This window comes from Cinclus cinclus, chromosome 4 (assembly GCF_963662255.1).
Source record: "Cinclus cinclus chromosome 4, bCinCin1.1, whole genome shotgun sequence".
Taxonomy (NCBI): Eukaryota; Metazoa; Chordata; class Aves; order Passeriformes; family Cinclidae; genus Cinclus; species Cinclus cinclus.
The window spans coordinates 34,877,999-34,902,124 of NC_085049.1; the positions used below are offsets into that span (position 1 = coordinate 34,877,999).

Genomic DNA, 24,126 nt, shown 5'->3' on the forward strand with positions numbered 1-24,126 from the left:
GCTAGATACACACTAATGTGCAAATGCAAATGTGTTTACATTTAGGACTGTGAATCACAGCAATTTATTCTTTTGAAATGTAGGGTATAGGTGGCTGGGAGTAAGGGATACAAAGCAGCACAGGTTAAGACCTGACTATGCCTGATCCTTCTGATTTTCAGTACCCTTACATAATTCTGACAGTGTTGTTTTGAGGCAAACAAATCTGTATGGTTATCCCTGTTTTTTCAGCTGGAGATACATAGCAGCACCTGCTGGAAGGGTGTTTTCTGTAGCTGTTCTAGCAATTAAGATGAAAACAGGATAACTCAAATGTTGGTCCATCTCATACTTCCACATGCTTATCCACTGGCAACCAATTACCTCTAATCTTATGCCACATCCTACATTAACTGCAAGCCAGGCTAATTTCAACATTACAGTGAATTGCTTTGCAGGACTAATAGCCAGAGATGATAAACCTGTATGGAAACCCCCAACAGCTTCACCAGGTCTAACATTTGTCCCTGGGGTTCTCTGTTCTTCTAGACCTTGGGGATTCCCCAGGTCTTGCAGCCGATTTCTCCTGGTGTGGGGCTGCCTTTTTTTAGTCTCATAGCACAGCAGTGTTTACATGGTACTTTTTCTCCCTTGAACAAACATCTGTCTTCTACTAGACTAATTTGTCTGTGATCAAGTGAACAAAAATTAACGTACTGCGTCTTCTATTGTTAAAAACCACTTTCCTTTTATATCAGTTCTTGTACTGTGAATTTTGTCTCTGCTCACTCATTTCCTCATTGATAAACAAAGTGATCTGCTAGTGATCACAATCCCTTAAACTGCTCAGCATTTTAAGAGCAACAGCGAAGTTGAAGTGGTAAAGTGGTATTTTTGATCCACTACATCAGGTATGCTTCCTTATCTGGAAGGTAAGCTGGAAAAAAAAAAAAATCCTTGAGGCATCTGTAAGGATGCACTTTTAATTATTGACAGAGAGGACTATTTGCTTCAACTTCCAGATCAAAATCTTCATTTTAGAGCTAGCCTCAGAAGTTTCCATTGACAGTGGCTAAGTCACAGCACAAGGATAAGATTTCCTCAGGTGAGCACTAATAGTGAAACATCAACCTCTCTATAAATTGTGCATGAACTAACACCCATTTTCCTAATGAGCTTTCAGAAGGTATCTGACACACTAGGGAGGTGAAGAAAATCCATCAAGTATGTGGGCTTCTTGAAAATTCAAATGAGGATATGGTGACCTCTGCAGAGGGGGGAATCAGAAGCCCAGTGTGCCATCCAAACTGCCTGGAGAACTTACAGCAGCTTTAAGCAGGAGCTTTAACTGTCTAGAAGCTTCATCCAGTGTGCAGAAGTGAGAGAAAATGCACTGACAATATTACTTAATTGCACCATTATTAGTATGTTTCATTATGTGAATGTGTAGTTCCGCCCTACCTATGGTGAAACAGATAACACACTTGTAAAAAACAAAAGCTAGAATCTGTGTTCTGAAAAAGCCGAAAGACAGCAATGCTACAATACACAAAAGTTTATTTTTTTATCTTTTCTGAAGGCAAAATATAATAGAACCTAACATCAATGTATTTTGTACAACAAAACAGTTTTTATATGAGAACAGACAATCCATGAAGAGTTTTTAAGTCTTATAACTGCTTCCCTTTTTTATCATGCTTTCTTGTGGTCAACAAAAAGTTGGCACAGAAGATGTCACGGCAGTCAGTCAGTGGGCATGCTCCTTCAGATTCTTGTCAGCTGGTGCCACAGGCTGGAGGGCAGGATACTTTCTACTTTTTCCATCACAAAATTTAAAGGGGCAAAGAGGGTGCTGAGAAACTGCAAAGAAATCAGATACACATTCAGATCAAAACCCAGGAGACAATACATGTCAAGAGAAAGCTGTCCAGTAAGATAAGATATTCTTGCTGTGTTCCTCTGCAAAATCCTCCAGCATGATAAAAATGACATAATTCACATGTAAAGACTTTCAAATTCTTGAACCTTGCTTATACAGAGATTTCTGGATTTTCCAGCAAAAAAAACCAAGAGCCTCATTTTTACAAAGATCAAAGTGGTGAATTACAATAGTTTTCACACATCTCAGATTGAGGCTCATACTGAAGCTACTAAAAGCTCAACCTAAAATCTACTGAAGAGAAAGTGAGCGTTTTCCATTACAGGGGTCTGCCAGACCACCTCACAGAGACAAAAAGTGTGTCTTGAGATTCAGGTTTAAAATGGTTCAGGGTGACTATAGATCTGCTTTATACACTGAGGCATCATTAATTTAGCCTAACATACTCTGTATCACTGACTAAAATGTATCTAAACATCCTCTCTCTATTACAGAATGCAACATTCAAAGAGACTTCAATATATTAGTGCTCAGACAGGCATATGAAGATAATCAAGATGGAGAACATTTTATCACACGAAAAAAACACTGGCAGCTACATGTCACAGAACTCAGGTATTCAAAGCACTCCTGAAATACATATTAACTTTAATTAATTAATAATACATTCGAGAAATACAAATTAACTGTGATTTACATTGCCTACAATTCAACTCATTACATACAACACATTACATACACCTGTGCTGGGGCCCTACATGTCTATGAGAGTACAGCATTTAAGATGCTTATGTATTTTAAAGGCAATAGTAAGCACTCTAATTCTTTCTTTTCCTCTTGGATATGTTTGCACACAATGCAGACACTATATCATGGACAACTTGTGTACCATGGACCAGGTAACACCACCACTGCTCATGTCATTTTGTCATAAGCACAGGTCGAAGGAAAAACTAACTGAAGCAGAAAAGATATTTCAGCTCTGGTGCTAAAGGTCAAGCAGTATAACATGAGCCACAGCTGAATCAATGCAACACTGATTTACCTAATCTTAGAGACTGCTCTTTCAGTTTCAAGTGGCTTAGCCCAAGGAGAAGCATTCCCTCTAGTTAAGCTCTGAAGTGCTTAAATAAATATATTCCTGTAATTCTGGAAAATGCAAAAGGCTCTTCAGAGGATATTGTCTGCTATTTGAGCAGCACTTGATTTTTGTGGTAAGCTTGTACCATCACATCCACTTGAATAAAACTCAGCTTTGTAACTAGTGCAAATTACATACCTATTAGATCAATGAAACAAGAATAATTTTCCTGACAGTGACTTTTATTGCAATTCATAGGAATTTTGTTGCTCGAGTAGTTGACTGTATTCTAAAAAAAAGTCAGCATATTATCTGAAGCTTAAAACAAGCCTAGTTTATCTCCACCTGGAAAATCAACTGGTCTACAAAATACATTTAAACTCATGGATGCCAAGACCTGACTTCCATAAAGTCCAAGCAAAACCTTTGCTAACAAGAAGTTGAGGATGCCACCTACTCTCTTGTGCAAGGTGATGTAAACAGTATCTGTGCTGGGGCTGTCTGGCCCTTGGAATGCTCCTGGTGCTCCCTTCCTCAGAAGCAGATGCCTATCCAGCTTGTTGGCAGCACCCAAGAGAGGTTAGTCAGCAGGATACACACTGAAGCTTCTTCTTAGGGCTTGGTTCTGGGTATTTTTAACTGCTTTGCACTTCCTTTTGACTCTGTCTTCTTCCACAGAGATCAAAAAAACCCAGCATGAGCAGTAAAGAATTCAGGCTGGCAGAAGGCGTGATAGGAGACCTGGTTTCTATTGTTATTTTGTGTTTGAAAAGAAAACCATCAACCTGGCTACTTCAAGGCTGGCAGAAAGCAGCTTTCTGGTAGCACCTTCTGAAAAAGCATCATTTGATTCCAATATATTTGCAAAAATCTCTTTCCAAGCTTTTCCACAGTGTGATAGGTGTTTTCATGGAGAAACTGACTATTCAAGTGTTGAGTCCTGGGGTGACTGGATCCATGTGTTCCCTGCCTCAGCATCTGTAGAGGTCCCAGCAGATGAAATACCTCCCAGGGCAAACCTGCTGAACTGAGGTCTCACCCACCACATGGGAAATATTGAGACATAGCATGTGAGTGATCTCAGGCAAACAAAGGAATGAAATCAGAAAAATTAGTCTTTCTCAAGTTTTTAATAATTTAAAAAATCTAACTAGGCAGTACACTTTTAGATATGTCTGTTGACTCGGATTATATAGTGACCTCTATATGTGTTAATACATATCTCAATTTTATTTAAGATATACTGTTATTGTTACCATGTTACAAAAGACCTTGCACTTACATATTTTTAATAATTTTCTGGGTACTGTTTAATTTCTGCATGTTAAATAAAGAAATTTGATACTAGCAACAATTGAATGGCAATTTTATCCAAGCCATGCAATCAGAAATTTGTTCTGCCTGTATTTATTTCTTAACTGACTTCCACAAGCCTTTTGTTAGAAAGGCCAGCAAAAACTAAAAGCACAAGCTATGAAAATGGTTCTTCCTAGCCAAGAGAAAATGCTAAGATCTGGTGTTAATTTAAGGTTACTTAGTCTGACAAAGTATCAAGGCAGAACTGGATTATTTCAATTTCAATATGGAAGAGTAAAACTTCCTTCCAGGTACAAAATAATGTGCATACATGCACAGCTCCACAATGTGATACAGCACCATCACAATGACTACCAAGCAGACAGGAATATATAATTCCATGAACAGAAACAGCACATTTGTCTTTGAGCTGTTCAGGGAATTACTTATGAAATAGTCTTCCCTAAAACCGAAAGAATCAGGGCTGGCCCAACCTTTTCTATTCTGTCCTGATACAGCTGCATTTCAACGAAATGTCTGCCACAATTTTCTTCAGTCTCATGCACCTGGGACACTTTTCCCAGAGAAGACAACAAAAATGAGCCTTCCGAAACAAAGCCTTTCTATGAGCTACTAAATTCATGTCACAGGCTCTTAAATTCTGTCCTTCCCATGAAAAAAAAAAACCCTCAGTTGCTGCATGGTTTATGAAGAACAAGATACAGATGAACCAAGCCACAATACATGTTAACTGGCATAATAACTTCATCCATACAGGTTTGAAGATCTTGAGTAATTTTGCCATCTTTATGCACATAATGTAGCTCACGTTTCAATTCTCTTTGTGCTTATTAACTAGAAGCTTTACTTGCTCTGATATGCAGAACTGAATAACCCCATACAGAGCTTCAGGGAATCTGCAGCTGCACTTACACATCAGGGAAAAAGATCCTTCTTGTCTGATTCTACTCACCAAATGGCTTTAGAACCGACAAAGAAACAATTACCAACATGCCACCAGTGTAACTTCCATTATCTCTATCTGCAATCAAGTCAGCAACCAGAGCCAGGTAATTTAAGCCCATAAAAACAGTGTACCGATTTTCTCCAGTTCCAGTAGCTCACTGCCCATGGCAGGAGAGCTAATTACAAAGTCTCCTAATGCTGCCAGCATATAGTCTTTGTTCAGAATACAAGGCTGATAAACACATGAACAAGGCTAACAGGGACAGATTTCAGATCTGCAACTGTGACAGTATCAGAAAAGATTTGACTGAAAGAGACAAACAAGGGTCATGCATTTTCAGAAACTTCAGTAACTAAGGAACAGAAAAACACCCAACCACTGAATAGAAGAAAAGCTTTACAGGTAAGTTTATGGTCATATGCCCAAGTTGAACACTTACTGACTACCTGACACCTATGTACCCACTCAAGAAACAAGATTGAGTAATAATATTTCAGGCACATTTCAGCACTTTTTGCTGATAGAAGAGGTACCTTCCGCTACAACTGATCTTATTTTCTGTCTTCTAGAGTTAATGAAAGAAAATTCTTGTTGCACGAACCATTGCTGTACCAGACCCCACTCACAGGCCTGGGTTAACAGAAGACCTGGCTCATCTGCAAAGGGAGAATCTTGCCCTTTGCAAAAGGGTTTGAAAGAGTACTGACAGTCTGGAATTTGCCAAAACCTTTCAGCCTGACCTCCTTCACCCCACTCCCTATGGCCCCAAATCAAAAGTACCAAAGATTTCAAAACAAAGCCAGGAGGCCAGTTTGGAAACATGAGATCTAGAACAGAGAAAAATATACTTGAGAAAATATATCACAATGGAAGATATTCAGGATTCACTGGAAAAGGAATTCTTTATTATCGTAGAGCTTTTCTGTTAGTGGATTTTTCATCTCCTAGCATGCTGAAGCAGTGATGTTCTTAGTTTTGCAAAGAAAAAAAAGTTTGGTTAAGAATAGTTCATGGCTCTTCCCCCTCATCCTCCAAAATTTATTAATCCTTGGTGGATTAAAAAAGCAGAATTAGGAGAGACTTCTCTGGATGTAGTTCAGAAAGTTATGAGGGAAATATTGAGACTACTTCCTCCTTGGCAGTTCAGGAAAAAACACAGAAATTTGTCCTGATTAACAGTAGAGTGCTATTTCTGCTCATACTGAGAGTTTCTATTGCATCAGAAATCACAGCAGCCATTATGATTACACAAAATAGAGGGGTTCTGCAAACTGTTACTAATTTACTTTAGTGGATGATATATGAACATACCGATATTTGCTTCTTCCACCAAGCCCTTTTATTTTTGGCAAAATCACAGACACCAAGCATAACAAGAGAGCCATATAAACCCCATAAACAGCTGTGTCTTACTGATTATCAACCTTGACAGTTGTGCATATGTCCCCCTGCTCAGACAGGGACTGATGCTTCTGAATATGCAGATATTTAATACCTGGCAGTATTTAGCTCAGCTTTTCCTGCATTGGTGTCTTTATTTGCCAGAAGGCAGCAGAAGCAGAGAATACTCACAGCTTTTGCAAAGACCCCCATAAGCTCTGGGAATTGATGTGTCAGGAGGGCGAGCATGGCTGTGAAAGAACAGAGTCCAGCAGTGAAGAGGATGAAGAAAGGAAGTTCTTTCTTGGGATAAACTGAAACCTCATGAAATGCTGTAGAAAAAGATATGAGAAGGGGAAGCATTATACATTGACAAAAAATCAAAACACAACACAAACCAAAACCAAATCAATGTTTTAACATAGTTTAATCATCCAGAGACATACAAAGATGCTTTTGAAGGAAGAAGATGGAAGGTCTGATACATCTAATGACATTAGTGTTGTGTCAATTGTCTCTGCCAAGTAATTTTCTCTGAATATCATCTTTCCTGTTTAGTCTGGTGCTATGTACAGGTTACTTTTGTCTTCCTTGTGTCAGCAATAACTATAATGCAGCTCTGCAACAGCTAATCCCAGAAAACAGACTTAGAAATAAGACATCAATTTTTTTTAATGTACACCATTAAGTAACCCTGTGGCTGCATGTTTGCTAATGCTGATACACAGAGAGTGCAGGAACATGTGCCCAGGAGCAGCAGTGAGCCCAGCCATATGGAAGCATTGCTGCAAGACCAGTTAAAGAAGGCTGTAAAACTACAGCCTCTGTAACTGTAAATTCTAAGTGCTTTATCTGCAGAGAAAGAAAAAATTTCCTAAAAGCAGGATATATAAGCATGTTTCTTAAAACCCTGAAATCAAATGAACAGTGAATTTTTCAGATGTTTGTTAATATACACTGATATGAATAGAAAAATTTCCTTGACTCTGGTGTAAAAAATCCTTCACTGGACTTTAGAAAAAGCAGCACTGAGATGACTAAAAGGGTTAGAAGAGGATAATGAGTATCTTACCAGAAGGATATATCCCTTAAACTTATATGGCAGCTCAGACTTAAGGTAAAAATTCCTCTGGGTTGGCAAAAGGTCGGGCGGACTCTTACCTGTTTGTTTCACTCCTTCAGTCTATGGTTTAGAGCTACAGTCAAGATAAACGCAAACTTTGAAACATTTTTTTCTCATACACGACCAACTTCAAGGCTTCCCATACACTCAAATCCTATGGCTGCTCATACATAGGAAACATTACTCTTTCATTTTGCCTACTTTCTTTGCTTCAGTGATCAGCTCTCCTCTCTTCATACTTGCAGACAACATAAACACAGGGTAGTCCAGCAACATGGCAGGATAACAGTCATGATTGCATTCATCCGCAGTGGAGTGATTCTCAAAGCCAAATGCAGGAATTTGTAAGAGTTAAAATTAGAATATTAAAATCTAAAAATATGTCTGAATCTTGAATATGCTAGTTTGATAAGTTAAAAAATACAAAAGTACGGATAGCCTACAACTTCTCTTTAATTTAAAACAAATGTAGAGATCAGAAATACCAGAACATGGACTTTGTAAGTCTAGGATCTCTTGCACTTTTCTTGCACTTCCTTTTCAGTGCTCAGGCTCAACTGTGCTGTTCCAGTCTGTTATCCAGTCAGGGCAAATTTTTTGTAAATTGGTATTTTTAATTTGGAGTGTCTATCGGATTGTTGTGTTCTGATATAATTCCAGCTGACTCTCCCATAAAACATGCACTATTAAAGGGTGTGGACAGGTATGCAAAACCCCTCTAACCCACCTGTGTTGGTCATGGTATGCTAAACCCTTCCCTCCCCTATCCCATGAGATTTTGCAGTGAAAGGCATTTCCCAGAACTGCCAGAGCAGAACACACTGCCTGCATATGCTGTTAGCTTGTAACATTTGACAAGAACGATTAGTTTTGCATCTAAAAAGGGAATGCTGAGCTATTCTGAATGACTTTGTCATTCCTAAATCTCCTGACACTCCACCCTCCCCAGCTCAGCATCCCTCTGAGTAAAGCAAGCAAAGCACTCTGAGAGGTGTTGTTATAATTAGGATGATTATAATGGGGTGGGGAGATACTGTCAGCTGCCAAGGATTTCTGCGTAATATCAGCAAGAATGTGCTGTGAAGGAGAGACTTGCAATGAGCGGATTTTTGCTGTATTATTCTCACCTAATGTTTACTCATGTAGGCTTTTAAGAAGAGGCAACACCTTTTTCAGCCCAAACCAGAGAGGTTCTGAATGAAAGACTACGAAGGGCGCAAATGCCCTCAAAACCAGCTTTCCCAGCAGAAGCAGGCTTCATTTTATGTGTTCCAGAACAAATTTTTCTTTATTCCTTCTTTGGGAGAAAGGTGAGAGAAGAATCTTCTTCCTTGGATCAACTTTTATTTGCCTTCTCTGCCCTGACCCTGCAAACCTGTGTGTGTTCCACTTGTGCTCACACGAAGTCCCACAGAGAGAACATGTGGGAATGAAGTGTAACTGCAAGACTGGCTGCTTTGGCTCTTCCTCTGCATTCTTGTGCTTCACTGCATGCACTGCAATGAGTGTCATTAGCTTGGACTGTAACACTTCTTGAGGGCTGCATCTCTCTTCATATCCTTACCTGGGAACACTTTCCTAACACATGCCATAAATCCACATAAAATTGACTGAGATGACTTCACATCAATCTCTTCTTAATAGTACACATGCCACAACTTGAAGAAAACCCTTTCTTGCTATTTAAGACTGCTTTTTTGGAAAATGTAAGCACAGCCTGTCATGAGTACTAGCTGCAGTAATAATCCAGCTGTCCTCAAGCAAGTTGAATCCTGCCGTGGAATTTTAAGTAGCTAGTGTGTCTACCAAAGATTAACAAGGCTGTGACACTGTGCTTTTGGTTTGATGGGAAGTTAACCTAGATGAAAGATCAGTGTCTTGGCAAGAGAGAATAGCAAGATCTAACTGATTTGGATCTTCTTGGTAATCTCTCTCCCCGTCTATAAACTGTCAGAAATAATAAATACAGCTAATTGTTATGAATTATGAATCCCGTGCTGAGGAGCTGCCTCTTGAACTGCCACAGGAGCTCCAGGGGCTCACGGTCAATCTGGTTATTCTAATCCAATGGACTCAATTTAAAAGGCATCAAAGAAGACCGGTGCTGCAAGACTCAGGTAAACAATTCTTCTGTGTCAATCATAAGAAGAAAAACAGTGAACATACATGGTAGTAGTTCTCTATCTGCAGTTTCTGTACAAATAGGGTAAGGGTAGAAAAGATGTCCTTTTTCCAGTGGATAGGGGATCATTCTGAAAGCTGGAAAGAAAACATGGTGCAGAAGTTACTGTGAATGTGGTTGTCATACTTATGAATACTTGCAATTCTGAAAAACAAACATAGACAAAACATTTACATTTGGATGCAAATAGCATATAAATTGCTTAATGAAATACCAAAATAGAAATCTACATTAAGCTTTTAATCACAAAAACTCCTCTATGTTTATTTTTATTCTTGAGACAATGTTCATGAATGTCAGGTGAGACCACATTACAAGGACATACAAAAAGGTTTGCATAATCAAAGCCCACTATACTTCCAGTTCCATATCCAAATTTACACATTTTGTCTTAGGCTTTTAGGCTGCAGAATTTTTACAGGGGAAAAAAGTGTATTTGATATAACAGGTATAGCCTAGAAAAATGACCAGATAAGCCTGTAAATTCAGACCAATACTCACAGTCTCTGTGCATAAAATAATACATTTTCATGGAGAAAATACACTACACTTTTCCCATCACACTCTATCAAGCCAGGTAACACTGATGACATGAGCTCTGAGGAAGACCAGTTTTCCAACACAATCATGTTATCATTTTCTATTTAGCAATCAAAGATTAATATTAAATTATTAAACCCAGGTTCCCCTCATGCATTCTTTCTAAATGCAGCAGATCAAGTCAGGTTTCCAATATAAATCTTCAGGTCATGGATTAAATAATACTTAATCTTATGAGTTTTTAAAATTGAAAATAATAAGAGAGAGGGAGGGAAATGGATGACTAAATCTTGACGGTGCTGATGTCATAGGCCATCTGAGTGTGGTTTATGGAAACATCAGAATACTTAACTGAAATATAGCTTTGCAATCAAGGCATCCTTTTCCATTATCCTATATATTACTTTCACTGTTAAAATGTCATCATGTTATTCTCACTACTTCTATGAACATCAGTCACTGAAGCAATATTTTCCCCAACAGATGTCCTAGAAGCACTGTACAACTTTAGCTGTTAGGTACAGCCCACAGCCACACAATAACACTCCATTATCTCTCGCTCACAAGGCAACTTAAGAATTTGTTTAAATACACAGTTCCCCAAGATTTTCAGCTGTGCACACTGCATTTGAAATTATGTTATCTGTATTTTTTTTGTGAAATTATTGGTTTTTTTTCTTGATTGCTGCATTTAAAGCAGTAGTAAAGAAGGCAGAGATCCTGAAAGATTGTAAACCAGCTGGGGTTGTAATGCTCTTCCAGCATTAACCACCCCTCTCCATAGCAACCCAAAAAGCCAAGTACAAATACAATAATCCAAGCTGTGTATAATCTTAACACACAGCAAATTTGAGTGTCTGTACAAAAACATATGTGGAATGATGTTCAATGCTCATTTCTTAAAAATCCCTAAACACAAGTTTTTCCTTCCAATTTGGCTTAGTATCGCAACAGACAATCAAGCCTCTTCTGCCTTACCCTAAGCCACAGTAATATTAAGATTTTAATCAAAATAAAATGGGAGGTAAAGTTGTTGCTTTTACAAAACAAGTGAAAAGTATCTGGATAGACTTTACTCAATTTAAGCAGTCATGCTTGACATGAGACCAGCTATGGGATATTTACAGCAAAACAGCTTTATTTAGCAATGTTATCAGCCATGGAAGGAAGTGCTCTGGCTCATCTGGATTGGTTTGCGTCTATGTAGGTACTTCTCTGCCTTACTACTACAGTATTATCTGATCCTATTTTACGTTCACTGACTCAGGTAGGACAGAGGCAGTTTGCCACCCACCCATGTACTTGCTGCAAGAGCTACTGGAGTGTTTGGGAACCCCTAGGTTTCTCTTCTTCACGCAAACTGTAGGAATTTTGCTACAAGTTTAGAAACCAATAGTGACAAACCATCACCCCAGACACTTCTGAAACTTGGTTACGCTTGAAACTCCTGTACAGAGAACCTGGCCCAAACACAGAGGTGCTTCTTGGGCTTTTATAGTTGCACTATGAATATAATATCTACAAACACACAGAAAATGAGGACAACTGACCATGTATTGTATGTAGACTGTTGGTTAAAATTAGTATTTAATTACATTTAACTTCTCTGTCATGTCTTCACTGGTTTTCACTTAGTTATGCAGAGATGCCAAGATATGGATCAAACGTTATGATTAATGGACTAGACACTGAAAGCATTAAAATCCTTGGTTGTCTTCATGTGAGAGCAAAATTTGAACTAAAATTTTGACTACTCGTGCATAGTTTTTATTTTTCTGAACTACGGATTTTTCTGCAGAAGCTATGCAATTATATTAATTTACATCTTTACAGGCTATTATACAGTTATTAGCTAATAAATTACGTGTTCAGACTGCTGAATGTGGAGATAATAAGAAGGGGAATGTAGTTAGATGAGAATTCCCTATGTTGCCTTCAGGCACAGATGACTCGTTTCCTAAGTGGCAAGAGGACTGCAGGGCAGCCAGATTCTGTGCCTAAACTCTGGTCCTGGTACAAAGTCCTTTAGGGGCTCCACAGCCTGACAAAGCAACATAAGATCTGGTCAGGATTTCCTGCAAAAACACTGCTTTTACTGATGGAATAATGAACCCTGAGCTAAAGGACTTCTTCAATAATCCAGAAGAGAAGGAACACTGCATAAAAGCAAATCACTGAAAACAAGCCATCGGGAGTGAACCTATGACAAACAAAATAATAGACTGAGAGAAACAATGGGAGAAGAGCTAGATGTGGCAGAGAACAATGCAGCAGAGCAAACCCCAGGCAGCTCTTGTCTGGATTACTGAGCAAGGTATTCTGTACACCTAGAAATAAAACCTGTGCATCCTCAGGGAACCTACATTGCAAATTAAGCAAGTTCAGGTAATTTCATACTGTAACTGAGACGGTATGTCACTTTTACACTGGAAGCATTAAGTGCATTTCTGTAAGAACTGTCATGGTAACAAAATGTCTTTTCTATCAAAGCTAAATGAGGACAAAAAATGGCAAAACACACACACAAAAGAGTTGGTATAGTAACACATGGAGGGGATGAAAAAGAATAGAATAAAGCAGAGCAGAAACTGGTAACTAGTATATAAAGGAAAAACTGCATCAGAAAAAAGGCCAACAAAGGCCAATTCTGAATTGCACTTTTAAATTCTCTCAAGTCTGGTAAAAAACACATCTCAAAGACAGGGTAAGGTATATTAGAAGGTTAGTATAAGACCTTTGGAAGTCATATACTCCAACCTCCCACTCAAAGCAGTGTCATTTCCAAGTTATGCTGGATTGCTCAGAACTATGTCAAGCTGAGCTCTGAGTATCCCTGGGGCTGGAGATCCCACAGATCCCTCTCACTGTGAAAATACGTTTCTTAGGTCTGGATTAAATTTATCTGGTCTGAACTTGTGTGTATCGATTCTTGTCTTTACGCTGGGCCATTCTGTGACTGTGACTCTCTCTTCCATATTTTCCCTCTGTTGGGTGCTGGAAGACAGCAACTGGATCATCTCTTCACCTACCATAACACTTCTCCAAGTTGAACAAAACCAGCTTCCTCACCATTTTGTCCTATACCACATATTCCAGCCCTCTATGCATTCCAGTAATCCTTCACTGAATTCACACCAGTTAAAAATAAAGTAAAAAAATACAGTACTGCTTTATATTCCACATTAATGCATATCTGTCTCTAGGGCATGCTCATAATTTCTAAATATCAAAGCATTCATGGAATCACAAAATGGTGTTGGTTGGAAGAGACCTTTAAAGATCATCTAGTTTCAACTCCACTGCCATGAACAGGGACACCTTTCACTACACCAAATTGCTTGAAGCCCCATTCAACCTGGTCCTGAACACTTGGAGGGTTGGTGCATCCACGACTTCTCTGGGCAATCTCTTCCAGTGCCTCACCAGCCTTATAGCAAAATATTTTTTTGTTTATGTCCAATCTGATTATACTCTCAGTTTGAAACTATTAATTCAAATAATGACAAACTAATATCTACAACCCCAGAATGAAATAATTTGAATTATTATCTCCTTATCTATAAGCATGAAAATGTGTCTCAAAGAAGTTGGGAAATTTCATTCAGAATTACACAGCAAACTCAATACAAGACTTCAAACCTCTTACTCATTAAAGGAAGCTTGTGTTTTCAGTTCAAATTTCAAGTATTTCAATGCTGGTGAGGATTTAACTGATGTACAAAATTCTCACATATTATACTTGATAAAAACTATTACTGTTTCATGACATTCAATAAAAATATTTGATTAGATAATTTGTAAGAAAGAGGATTACTTACTGCCTTCCCATGTACAGTGTAAGAGGTTCAATGCCCCCTCTACTCTTTTCCAGTGTTGAAGATGAAAGAAAGCATATGCTATTGCTTCACTGTCCCCTCTCTTCAGAATATGTTCAGGGGGCAGAATTAGGCTTTTCATTTCTAGGAGATACTAAGATAAAAAAGCAAAGCACAATTATTGCAGAGATAATACAAAACACAGAAAGCTGACTGCAATTCTGTATTGCACAGTGAAAGGTCTATTTCCCTAAAGTACTTTTTCCCATAAGGTTTCATCAATGTGTAACATCACCAACTGCACTTGAAGACAACTATTGAATTATTCCCAAAGGCTAAGATATGCTGTCAGATGGTTCTGCTCCACAGCAGTAGTATGGGGACTACAGAGGAATTCAATATTAAACATCTCATTGAAGGAGATGAAAAAAAGGGCTGAAAGCAGAAGATGGAATTTAATTACATGAGCTTCTTAATTAAAAATGTCTATAATAAAATGAAGAAGACTTTAAGCATTTTGATGCGCAAAGTCTTTCTATAAGAAAACATATAGCACTCACAGTTTGCACACAGGTTGCTGCATTGACTGCATTGCTATTAACTGGTTGTGAGGTCTATGAATATCCAAGCTTGGCTGCTAAGAACAAGTTGCAAAGTAAAAGTGTTACAAAACATAACAAGTACCAGACTTCCGCAGGTGGGGTGGGGGTAAAAGTATAGGACTTTTAAGCTTGCTTCTTGAAACAGTTGTTGAATGTGTCACTAAAATGAAAAGACGCAGGGACTAAACCCATAAGAAATTTTCACTGAAAATTTCCTCATAACTAGCTCCCCCTCTCCCCCAGCAGAAGCAGGCAGTTCATGACAGGAAAAGATAGAGGTCTGGGACATTATTCAAGCAGGTGATTTTTCCTCCCTCCTCAATCCATGAACTAGACTAACAAACAGTTAAACTAGACAGACAACTATCTCTAGTTCAGCAGACATTACTGGTGCTACTACATTCCAGTTAGTGGAGGGGAAAGAAACAGCAGAGGGTAAAGATATACCCCTTGTTGGCATCCTTTACAGGAAAAGGACTAGCAGACAGAAGACAAGACAATGCTGTTTGTCAGTTCTGAGGAGTGTAACATTTCCCAGCTGTGTTCTGACTGCTCTTCCACAGCACAGGTAAACTGCTGCTCTCTTCCAGGATGCCCAAGATCAAACGTTCTCCCCACCAGACTGTTCAAGTTAACACAGAAGGCAGCAGGTGCGTCAGGCCCTCGCACAAGGCTGGGAAAGTAAAGATATGGCTGATCACTAGCAATGAAGGAGGGAACGTGCAGCCCCTCCATTTCACCCTGTGCCAACAGCCTAATCTGGAAGGAGGAGGACTGCAGGACCTAGGGACTGACAACTTCCTAGAGCAGGCACCCATGAGGAGACAACCTGGCACCAGAGGTGAAAGCGAGGCATGGGTGGTGTCAGCCTTGCACAACCCCTGATAAATGCTGACTTTTGTGAACAGGATGTGCTGGTGCAGAAAAGAAGGCAAAAGAAAGGAATGAAGACTGAAAGTCAGCCTTGTGGAAAGGAAAAGGGCAGAGGGAAATGAGCACTAATAGCATAATTTCATGGAGAATGTCCTAGAGCATGTCACCCCTTTGTCTGAAGGAGCTGTCAAGCAGGTAAAAGATTTGGAGAGCTCATGATCAAAACAGAGAACTGTCAATCCTGGGGAATAAATAAATACTCAAAGAGAAATCACTTGTTTCTGATGTGGGTAAAAGGAGAAGAAACAGAATTACCAGTGGGAGTAAGTTGAGCGCGATACCTGGATTTTCCCTAAAGCCTTTCAGAAAAAATCTGACAGAGCTGCGGAGCAGGTGGAATAATGGAGGAAGTTGCAATTTAGTAGGCAGTCCATGGGATTAAGGGTGATAGAGAGAACAGAATAAAGACCTGACAAGAGGGAGAGAGCTGTCAGGTTCACACAGATACCGCAAACATTTGCTGCCCTAATGAATGCCTCACCCTTTTAAAAACACACAATATATCTGTTGAGCAGAATGGAATACAGCTGCAAGAGTTGCAGGTCTCTATCTTTTATTAATTTAGAACATTAACTCGTATTTCCACATTTTCTGCAAAAAAATAAGTTCTCAGTATTCAAATGTTTCAACCAAAGAAAAAAAACGTGAAAAAAAACCCAATTTCTTTCACTATTACTAGGGAAATTACAAACAGGAAGGAATGTTGTATTTCTAGGAGTGTTAAAAGAAAACGTATAATTTTGATTCATGCATATTACTTGTTATCAATAAAAAGCAATTAAACAAGAATTAAAAAGAAATCAAGTGGAAATATCAGATGGAAGGATATATCTTGACACTTGCAATCAAAACTTATTCCTCACTCAGTTAAGTTGACTTTTCAGCCCGCTTTTTTCAGTTTCAGAAAGAAATAATTTTTAGAAATGCCTCAGATTAAAAATGTGAAACCCTCCTCTCTTGTTACTGTAGCACAGCTACCTTCCTGAACAAAAATTCCATAACCTGGTTTGGCGATACTCAATAAGACCCACACATGAAGTTGATATATGACTGAAGACTCATTTTTGACTCATAATTTTATTTTATGCATAAATACCAGCCACACCTTTTGGGGCATACAAACTGTCAATTAATTTATTCTGGAGGCATTTCCAGCAGAAACACTGACTGTACACAGCCCCAAAGAGACCTTGTCTGGAACACTTGGTACAGTTCTCATCAGGCACTTTGCGAAACAAAAAAGATCAAGTTTCTCACGTACACAAAGCCATGGTTTTGGGAGATTGCACCTGAAGGCCTCCATCTACTTAAATTCTCTGAACATTAGTAAAGGGTACCAAAAACCTGCCCGGTTGTAAGTAGGGCTTGATTATTATGGAAGCAGAGATACTACTGTCCATGAAAATTAGGATGTCTTGATGTCCTAGAATATCATATCCATTGGTTCCCTGCTGTATTTTCAAGGAGAGTTCAAGAACCCGGAGGGCATTTGGGTTCCTTTAGGTTTTGCCAGCAGGGCTAAGGGTCCACCTGGAGACAGCCTGAGGGCAGCCTCCTTTTATGGTACCTGCTGGCTAGTGGTCCTGGATCTTTCAGAGGCAGCGCTGAGCCCCAGCAACCTGATGAGTTTCTAGAAGGTTGTCTGTGAAACCAACACAATCCCCCTGAAACATTCTGTACTGGACAAGCAGACAAATTTCAGTCAAATTAACTAAATAATAAAAAAACCTCAAAATCTTTCCTTAACAACCACCCAATGAGTTGCAGACCTCATGCTGCCTGTAAAATGTGCGAACTACAGTCCTGATGCATGCAACAAACATCTTCAGCTCTTGGAAAAAAATCAGCCAAAGACATCTGACTGTAGTTTCCAAGAGGCTGCTACTGAACTTCATCGAAAGCTAGACAGGTGCAGTCTTCTCTTGAGCCACCAAAGATTTCAGGGAGGGAATTTGACTATTCATATCTAAAAACTTCCGAAGGCTTTATTCCTTAACACAGTCATTGTTGTCATAGGACTAACAGGGACACAAAATCCAATCATACCACTAAAATTCATACTAGTAACCTACAGATCTTGACAGACTCCCTATTGACTCTAACTCCTGATACACTGGCATCCACCCAGACTGAACCACAACTTTCACAATGTAAGTAATAAAACTTCAATACCTTATCAGTCCTTTGAACAAGACAGGGAAGAGGGGAGCCCCTCTGTCATCCTAACAGAATTCTGGACCCAAGCATGGTTCCACCTCAGCAGGAGAATCAGACAACAGGCTAAATAAGAAACCTAGCTAAGAGCTAGGCATTCATGGAGGAAATCTAGATGGTAAGACCAACACATCTCCAACTGCATTTCTTTTTCGGAACAAATGAAGAAGTTTAACTAGAACATGAAATAAAATGCCGGCACCATCTGGGCTTATCATGATCCTTTAAAAAATTAACCAGCTCAGAAACAAACAGCCTAGAAAATTTCAGCCAGAATGATCTCTTCACTCCTGTGGCCAGTGACAGGACTTGTTGGGCACTGGAACAAACTCCCCAGGGAAGTGGTCCAGCACCGAACCTGACACAATAAGCGTTTGGACAATGCTTTTGGGCATATGGTGTGACTCTTGGGGATGGTGCTATGCAGGACTGGGAGTTTGACTTGGTGATCCTTGTGGATCCCTTCCAACCCTGGCATTTTCTTTGATTTGATGATTCTATGACCCAGCTTCAATGAAGTTAGAAGCAAATAGTGGAGTTGCACAGTGATTTCTGCCACCATGAGACAGCTCAATTAGCCCTTTGCCTCTGCATTGTTCTGACTTGGATGATTTCTTTTGGGGCTTTTTTTTTTTTTTTTCTTTTTCTGATCTCTCTCTTCTCTTCCCTCTAACCTAACCTGTTTTTGTCAAAGACCTATATTTAGGAGATGCAAGTGTAACAGTAGTTTCTGTGTACTTCCACAGAAGGCTTCTGGGCCAGTTACACGACACTGTGATAGACACAGCTCAGCTAAGCTATTCTGTACACATACAGGAATGTGCTTTAGTGAGCATTTGGAGAATGACAATGGACCTTGGATACATGAAGCACAACAGGGTGGAATTTATATTTTATGTATTTATATATTTATACTTCTCTTGCTTAAATCGATTGAGTATACATTATCTATTTCACAATATTAACAGCTCTCTGGCTTCTGTTTTTTTCCTGCTGGGAGTGCTCTTAGCATTCCATATTACTTCAGTGACCTTTTATAAAATAAATCAACCTAACTCAGGCAGGTTTCCTTCTTTTCCTCAGTTGTGCAATTTGACTCTGAAATTACAGCTCAGGTTGCAAACAGGCAACAGTCACTGCTGCACCTGTGACAGCATTCTTCCAGGCCAGAATATGAGAATTGAACATTGTTTGAACAGGAATACTCCTCCCAGTGGGATGAACAGCATAAGCTTAGGAAAGTTCCAAAATACTGGTTTCTATATGCCCACTGAAGCCACTTTTAGGTTACCTTTCAAATTCTCATTGAATTGATGGTAATTAAGAAGTTTGGCCTTTCTGCTGGAAATACAACAAATCACTGTCTCACTGAAGAGTTAAAACCTGTCTCAAACATATCTCAAATAGTTTCTCTGTAATATCATGGGGTGTGTGGAACAGATTAATTTCCCATCTGGTCTATGAATTTGTTTGCATTATTTGTTTCTATTAGCAACTACAACTTACTAGAAACCACACAAGCATACGGACAGACACAGTTCTTACTAAGAAAATCAAGATAAATAAGAAAATGAGAAGCAGTGCAATAGAAAACAGTTGAATCTTTAAAAGTATTTAAGTCAATGTTTTTTTTATATCATTTTAGGAGACTGTTTATAGACAAAATTGGCATTTATTAAAGTAATATCAATATTTAAGTATTCTGATTGAAATATAGCATACCTCAGCAGAGACTCTCTTCAAATCAACTCAGCACCTGGCTTACATACAAATCCATACAGCTGTGTTCAGGACATACTTTTGACTCACTTTTAACAATCAGATATATGGACCATCATCTGTTTTCTCTTTGATGAATATTTCTAGTCTCATACATCACAGAAAGTACAGGGGTGCTTTTCGGGAGGAGTCTGAATGAAGGCAAAGAGCTCTGCAAAGCAGTTCAGGAAGGGTGTTCCACAACTGAGAAATGTCCAAGAGACAGCTGTGGTAGCTTATCAGCATTAGCATTTTATAGTCCTGCTACATAGGACTATAAAGTAGGGAAGCCTCAAACACATATAAATAATATTGATGAAATTGTGTGTCTGTGTACACATATATCTTTTTCCCCAACCACTCTATAAATTATGTACTCTTCGTGATATAATATGTACATACAAACCCCTCTGGAATTACAGCTTCAGTGGCAATACAACCCTCTCTGTTTAACTCCTAAATTTTTGTGCAGTATGTTAAATAACTTGTCACATTTGTAGTTTACTTCTTCCTCACGCTGAACAAAAGACTCATTCATGTTTAAATCCTAGAGAAGCTCTGAACACACATTCGTTTTGTGGCCGTGTTAGATTTCTTGTGATGCTGCTTGCTAAAATTTATCCCCATTTCATTAAAAACAAATGGGATATGACTTCAATTACAACTGAGTGGGAATTGAGGTGTAATATCCACACAGTGTGTAAAATTATAACCAAAACTGAATTTTCACACCTTGATATCATTTAGCTAATAGCAGCAGGAATGGGTGTGAAATCAGCATTGCTGTATATTAATCTGTATTATGCTATTCTGTTTTAATGTTAAAATATGAACCAGGAGAACCTCTGGAGTCTGCTCCTATTACTACTTTGTCATCCTGGTAATTTATGTTTCACAAAAGTTTTCAATTTCAGAGTGTCAGACTTTGAAAAATAGAGGGAATCAATTAACAGCACGAACTTAAGAAGGAAGAAGACTGGAATTTCTTTAAATCAGAAGTAGAGAAAATAACATAGAATCTGCATTTCACACATGGGCATACTTGTGAGAGCAGAAATTCAGCCTCTTATTGAACAGCCACCTAACCAGAAGCTGCCTAGAAAAAAGTAGGTTATAAAAGATGAACAGAAATACTGATCTGCAAGAAAAGCAGATCGTGGAAGTCTGGACGTGCAGAGGTTATGGAGGAAATACCACAACTTACAGTAAAGGGGATTATGAAAAGGAGGTCAAACCAAAGAACATCCAGGTCTTAAGCAGAAATAGAAATAAAATAAAGCAAAAAGGCAGTAAATGAAGACTTGGCCTCAGTTTCATGGCAGTACAGAGCCTGGAGACAATAGCAGGATGGACATTAGAAGCATGCACAGAAGTGGAGGCCAGTGCACCAACTATCTCTGTCCCTGAACCAGTGAATAAACCAGTCCCAGAAACAGTCAGACTAGAAAAACTCACCTGAAGCAAAAAGATCCCCACTAAGAGTAACTGATGAGAGACATAAATGCAAAGCCATTCATTTAAAGAGGATGGAAGCACTGTGTATTATTATGGGAATGTTGGTATCCAAGCTGTTAAAAGAGATTATGATGGAAGTATTTATCAATAGCATGGAGATAAGTGAGGAGAATGGAACAGGCTCCCAAAGATTGCTCATGATGGGCTAAACTGGTATTTTTCCTCGGCAAGATCTCTGACTGGACTTCAGTAAAACATTTAGAAAGGTTCACCCAGAACAGGACTGCGCTAGGGAGTTAAACTGTCAGCTGGGCTGAAGAGAAATACCAATGGTTGTGTTGTTGTAAGAACCACTGGGATGGAAGAAAGTAAACAGAGAAGTCCTGGAATCAAGCTTTATTTAGTATTTTCTTTTTATAGTAAGTTCAGCTAATATTACAAAAGGACTCATTCTCACGTAAACTTTGTTGTCTAAAAATCAGGCTCTTACTGGAAAAGAGTTGCTCCTTTCACAGTCAATGTAGAAACGTTGAGTCTGTCTAAAGATGTCTAAAATAGTTCATTCCTGCAACTGCCTGTAGAGGAAATCTACATGATTTTAATAAGCAAACAGCCTACCTTTCAGACAGGTACACCATGCTATTTAGTGGTTGGCAATAAGAGACAAAGTTCACAGAGAAAACACTTTATTCCTGAACGCATGAGAATTAACTTTATGCAATCCATGTGTACATAAGGATGTGGGTTTGGGTTTATATTGACCAGACCTGGCGTTCAACTGTACCTAATGAATAGGCTCCCTACATTAAAACACCCTAGTTTTCTGCTGCTTACTTTCAAAGGGCAATGCTAGCCCAAAGGTTTGCGGGGTGAAGATCAGAGTCAAAAAAATGTCCAATTGCCAAAAATCATCTGCCTTTAGCCTTCAGCAACCTCTTGGCAACACTCTTACTGCTGAGATACAAACCCCAGAGAGCAGGTATGGGAATTAGAACACGAATCCTTTTTTTTTTACTTTGCAGTTCTCAGCAATTCTTCATTTCTGAGCTTTGCATTCTCAGAACTTAATGACAGGCTGCCGCATAAGGAATTACTAACGCAACTTATATGAAGCACACCATGAACTCCAAAGATAGGTTCTTTTGTACTGCATGCCAAAAACATTTTCTTACATATAATCACCAAAACAAAGAAAATATGCTACTTTGAACTAGAAGATCTTTAATTACTGTTTTGCAAATAATAAACTATCTATATGCATGATCTGCCTGCAGTACAGCATTTGGTGAAATCCACCTCAGCTAAAATTTCAAGTTGCACAGTCCTGAATGTGACATCCCTAATGAAAAAATCTGTGCATACTATCAGCTTTTCCCCCTTTCCATTGTTTGCTCTCTTTTCCACAATATCACTCATTATTCTAACACAAAAATCTGGAGTTATATCCTGAGCAGTGCTAGAGCTACAACAATGTTTTCTCAATACTCACTTTTGGCACATGTGGATTAAATTCTACTGCTCTGTGAATAGCTTCTACTGCATTCATCTCTGCAGTACTCAGCCCTCTCCTTGAGGCAGCCTCTGGAGAAAATCTACAAAAGCAAAGAAACAAACACATTAGGTCAGAAATGCTAGTAAGAAAAAGTCAGAAAAGGAATCTAGAACATGGGCCCATGTAACCAAACTGAGTAATTTTCCTATGCTCTCCAAAATTCCATAGCAAGTGGAAACTCTGAGTGATCTTTTACATCAAGGCCAATAAAAATCCCAGCAGAAGCAGAAAGTGTGTTTGTATCTAATCATGGCAGAAAGTCAGTTCAAACAGTCCCTTCTCTGTCACTAATCTAAATTTGCTCTAGGTACCTTGCTAGGGGCATATTCAAGGCTGAAATTGCAGAGGAAAAAAGAAAAGAAAAGAAAAAACAACAAGACCAAAAAAAACCAATGCCAAATTATTGTTGGAGGGTTTCTATTAAAAACAGGTTTGGGGAAGTTTTAGGCAAGTTCCCAACCCAATGCCCCTGGGTCAGGTTGAGATGAAAGCACGATGCAGCAGCAGTAGCAGGTGGTCTACTGGCTGCAGCACCATTGAGGGTAGCATGCCCAAACTGTGGGCAAATCATCTGCCCCAGTGAGTAAAAAACCAGACCATGCAATCTCTTTCTCACCTCACACCCCACGGCTAACTCCAGAGCTGTACTTGGCAGGCAGACACCACAGGGAAAGCTGTGACAACCTTAGCCCTGCCCTCCCAAGCTGGAGTCGCTGTGTAGGGAGGAAAGATGTTGCAGTAGGTACTGGCGATCTACAGGATAAAAAGAATGAAAGAAAATTACTTAGATCTTGATGTGTACATACACTTTAAAAGCAAAAACTGTCAGGATGTCAGTCAAGAAAATGGCTTTCTACTCCACTTGCTTTTCAACTTTAGGGGGCATTCGACCCTCAGGTGTACAGACACAACTCTGCCTGAGATTTGTGTGAAGGCATCTGAGAGCAGAATGGGGATTTTAGAGCTCCATCTCACAAGGAGCTGAGCACCCTTTCAGAGTGGGCCAGTGCTCTCAAGTCCACAGGCATCGATTAGATGTGCTCAGCACCTTGGAAGGTTGAGACCCAAGAGAAAAACATAAAAGGAACGAACAGATATTTGTGTCTCTAAAAATATGAATGTCATCTACCTCTCAGAATCCCTGCCATAATAATGCTAAATCCACCTGCCGCTATTTAAGTAGATGAGCAATCTGCTGACAGCACTTGCAAAATGACATTGTTACCAGTGCATCCACATTTAGTTATTACCTTTTTGTGGTCAGGTTTACACAAAGTTGAAGAGGTTCAGCCACACAACCCTTTCCAGTTGCATCTTTACTATACTATCTAGGAAGCCAAAGCTCACCCAGACAGTATATATAAAACTGA

The 24,126-nt window shown here is 39.1% G+C and overlaps 1 protein-coding gene across 5 annotated transcripts in view; it reads right to left on the minus strand.

Moving 5' to 3' along the window:
• Positions 1 to 1,519: 1,519 nt before the first annotated feature.
• The window catches only part of ST7 (suppression of tumorigenicity 7), a 136,758-nt gene continuing 114,151 nt past the window's right edge, over positions 1,520 to 24,126 (minus strand). Inside the window, exons 11-15 of one of the 5 annotated variants that reach the window (XM_062491922.1) lie at positions 22,694 to 22,796; positions 14,246 to 14,396; positions 9,872 to 9,964; positions 6,775 to 6,914; positions 1,520 to 1,839 (exon numbers count right to left, since the gene is read on the minus strand). In XM_062491922.1, coding sequence (XP_062347906.1) covers positions 1,744 to 1,839; positions 6,775 to 6,914; positions 9,872 to 9,964; positions 14,246 to 14,396; positions 22,694 to 22,796 — 583 coding nt within the window. In that variant the 3' untranslated portion in view covers positions 1,520 to 1,743. Of the gene's footprint in view, positions 1,840 to 6,774; positions 6,915 to 9,871; positions 10,032 to 14,245; positions 14,397 to 22,693; positions 22,797 to 23,372; positions 23,510 to 24,126 lie in introns of those variants that run through there. The other 4 variants (XM_062491923.1, XM_062491924.1, XR_009933155.1 and 1 more) reach the window with 4 other exon arrangements.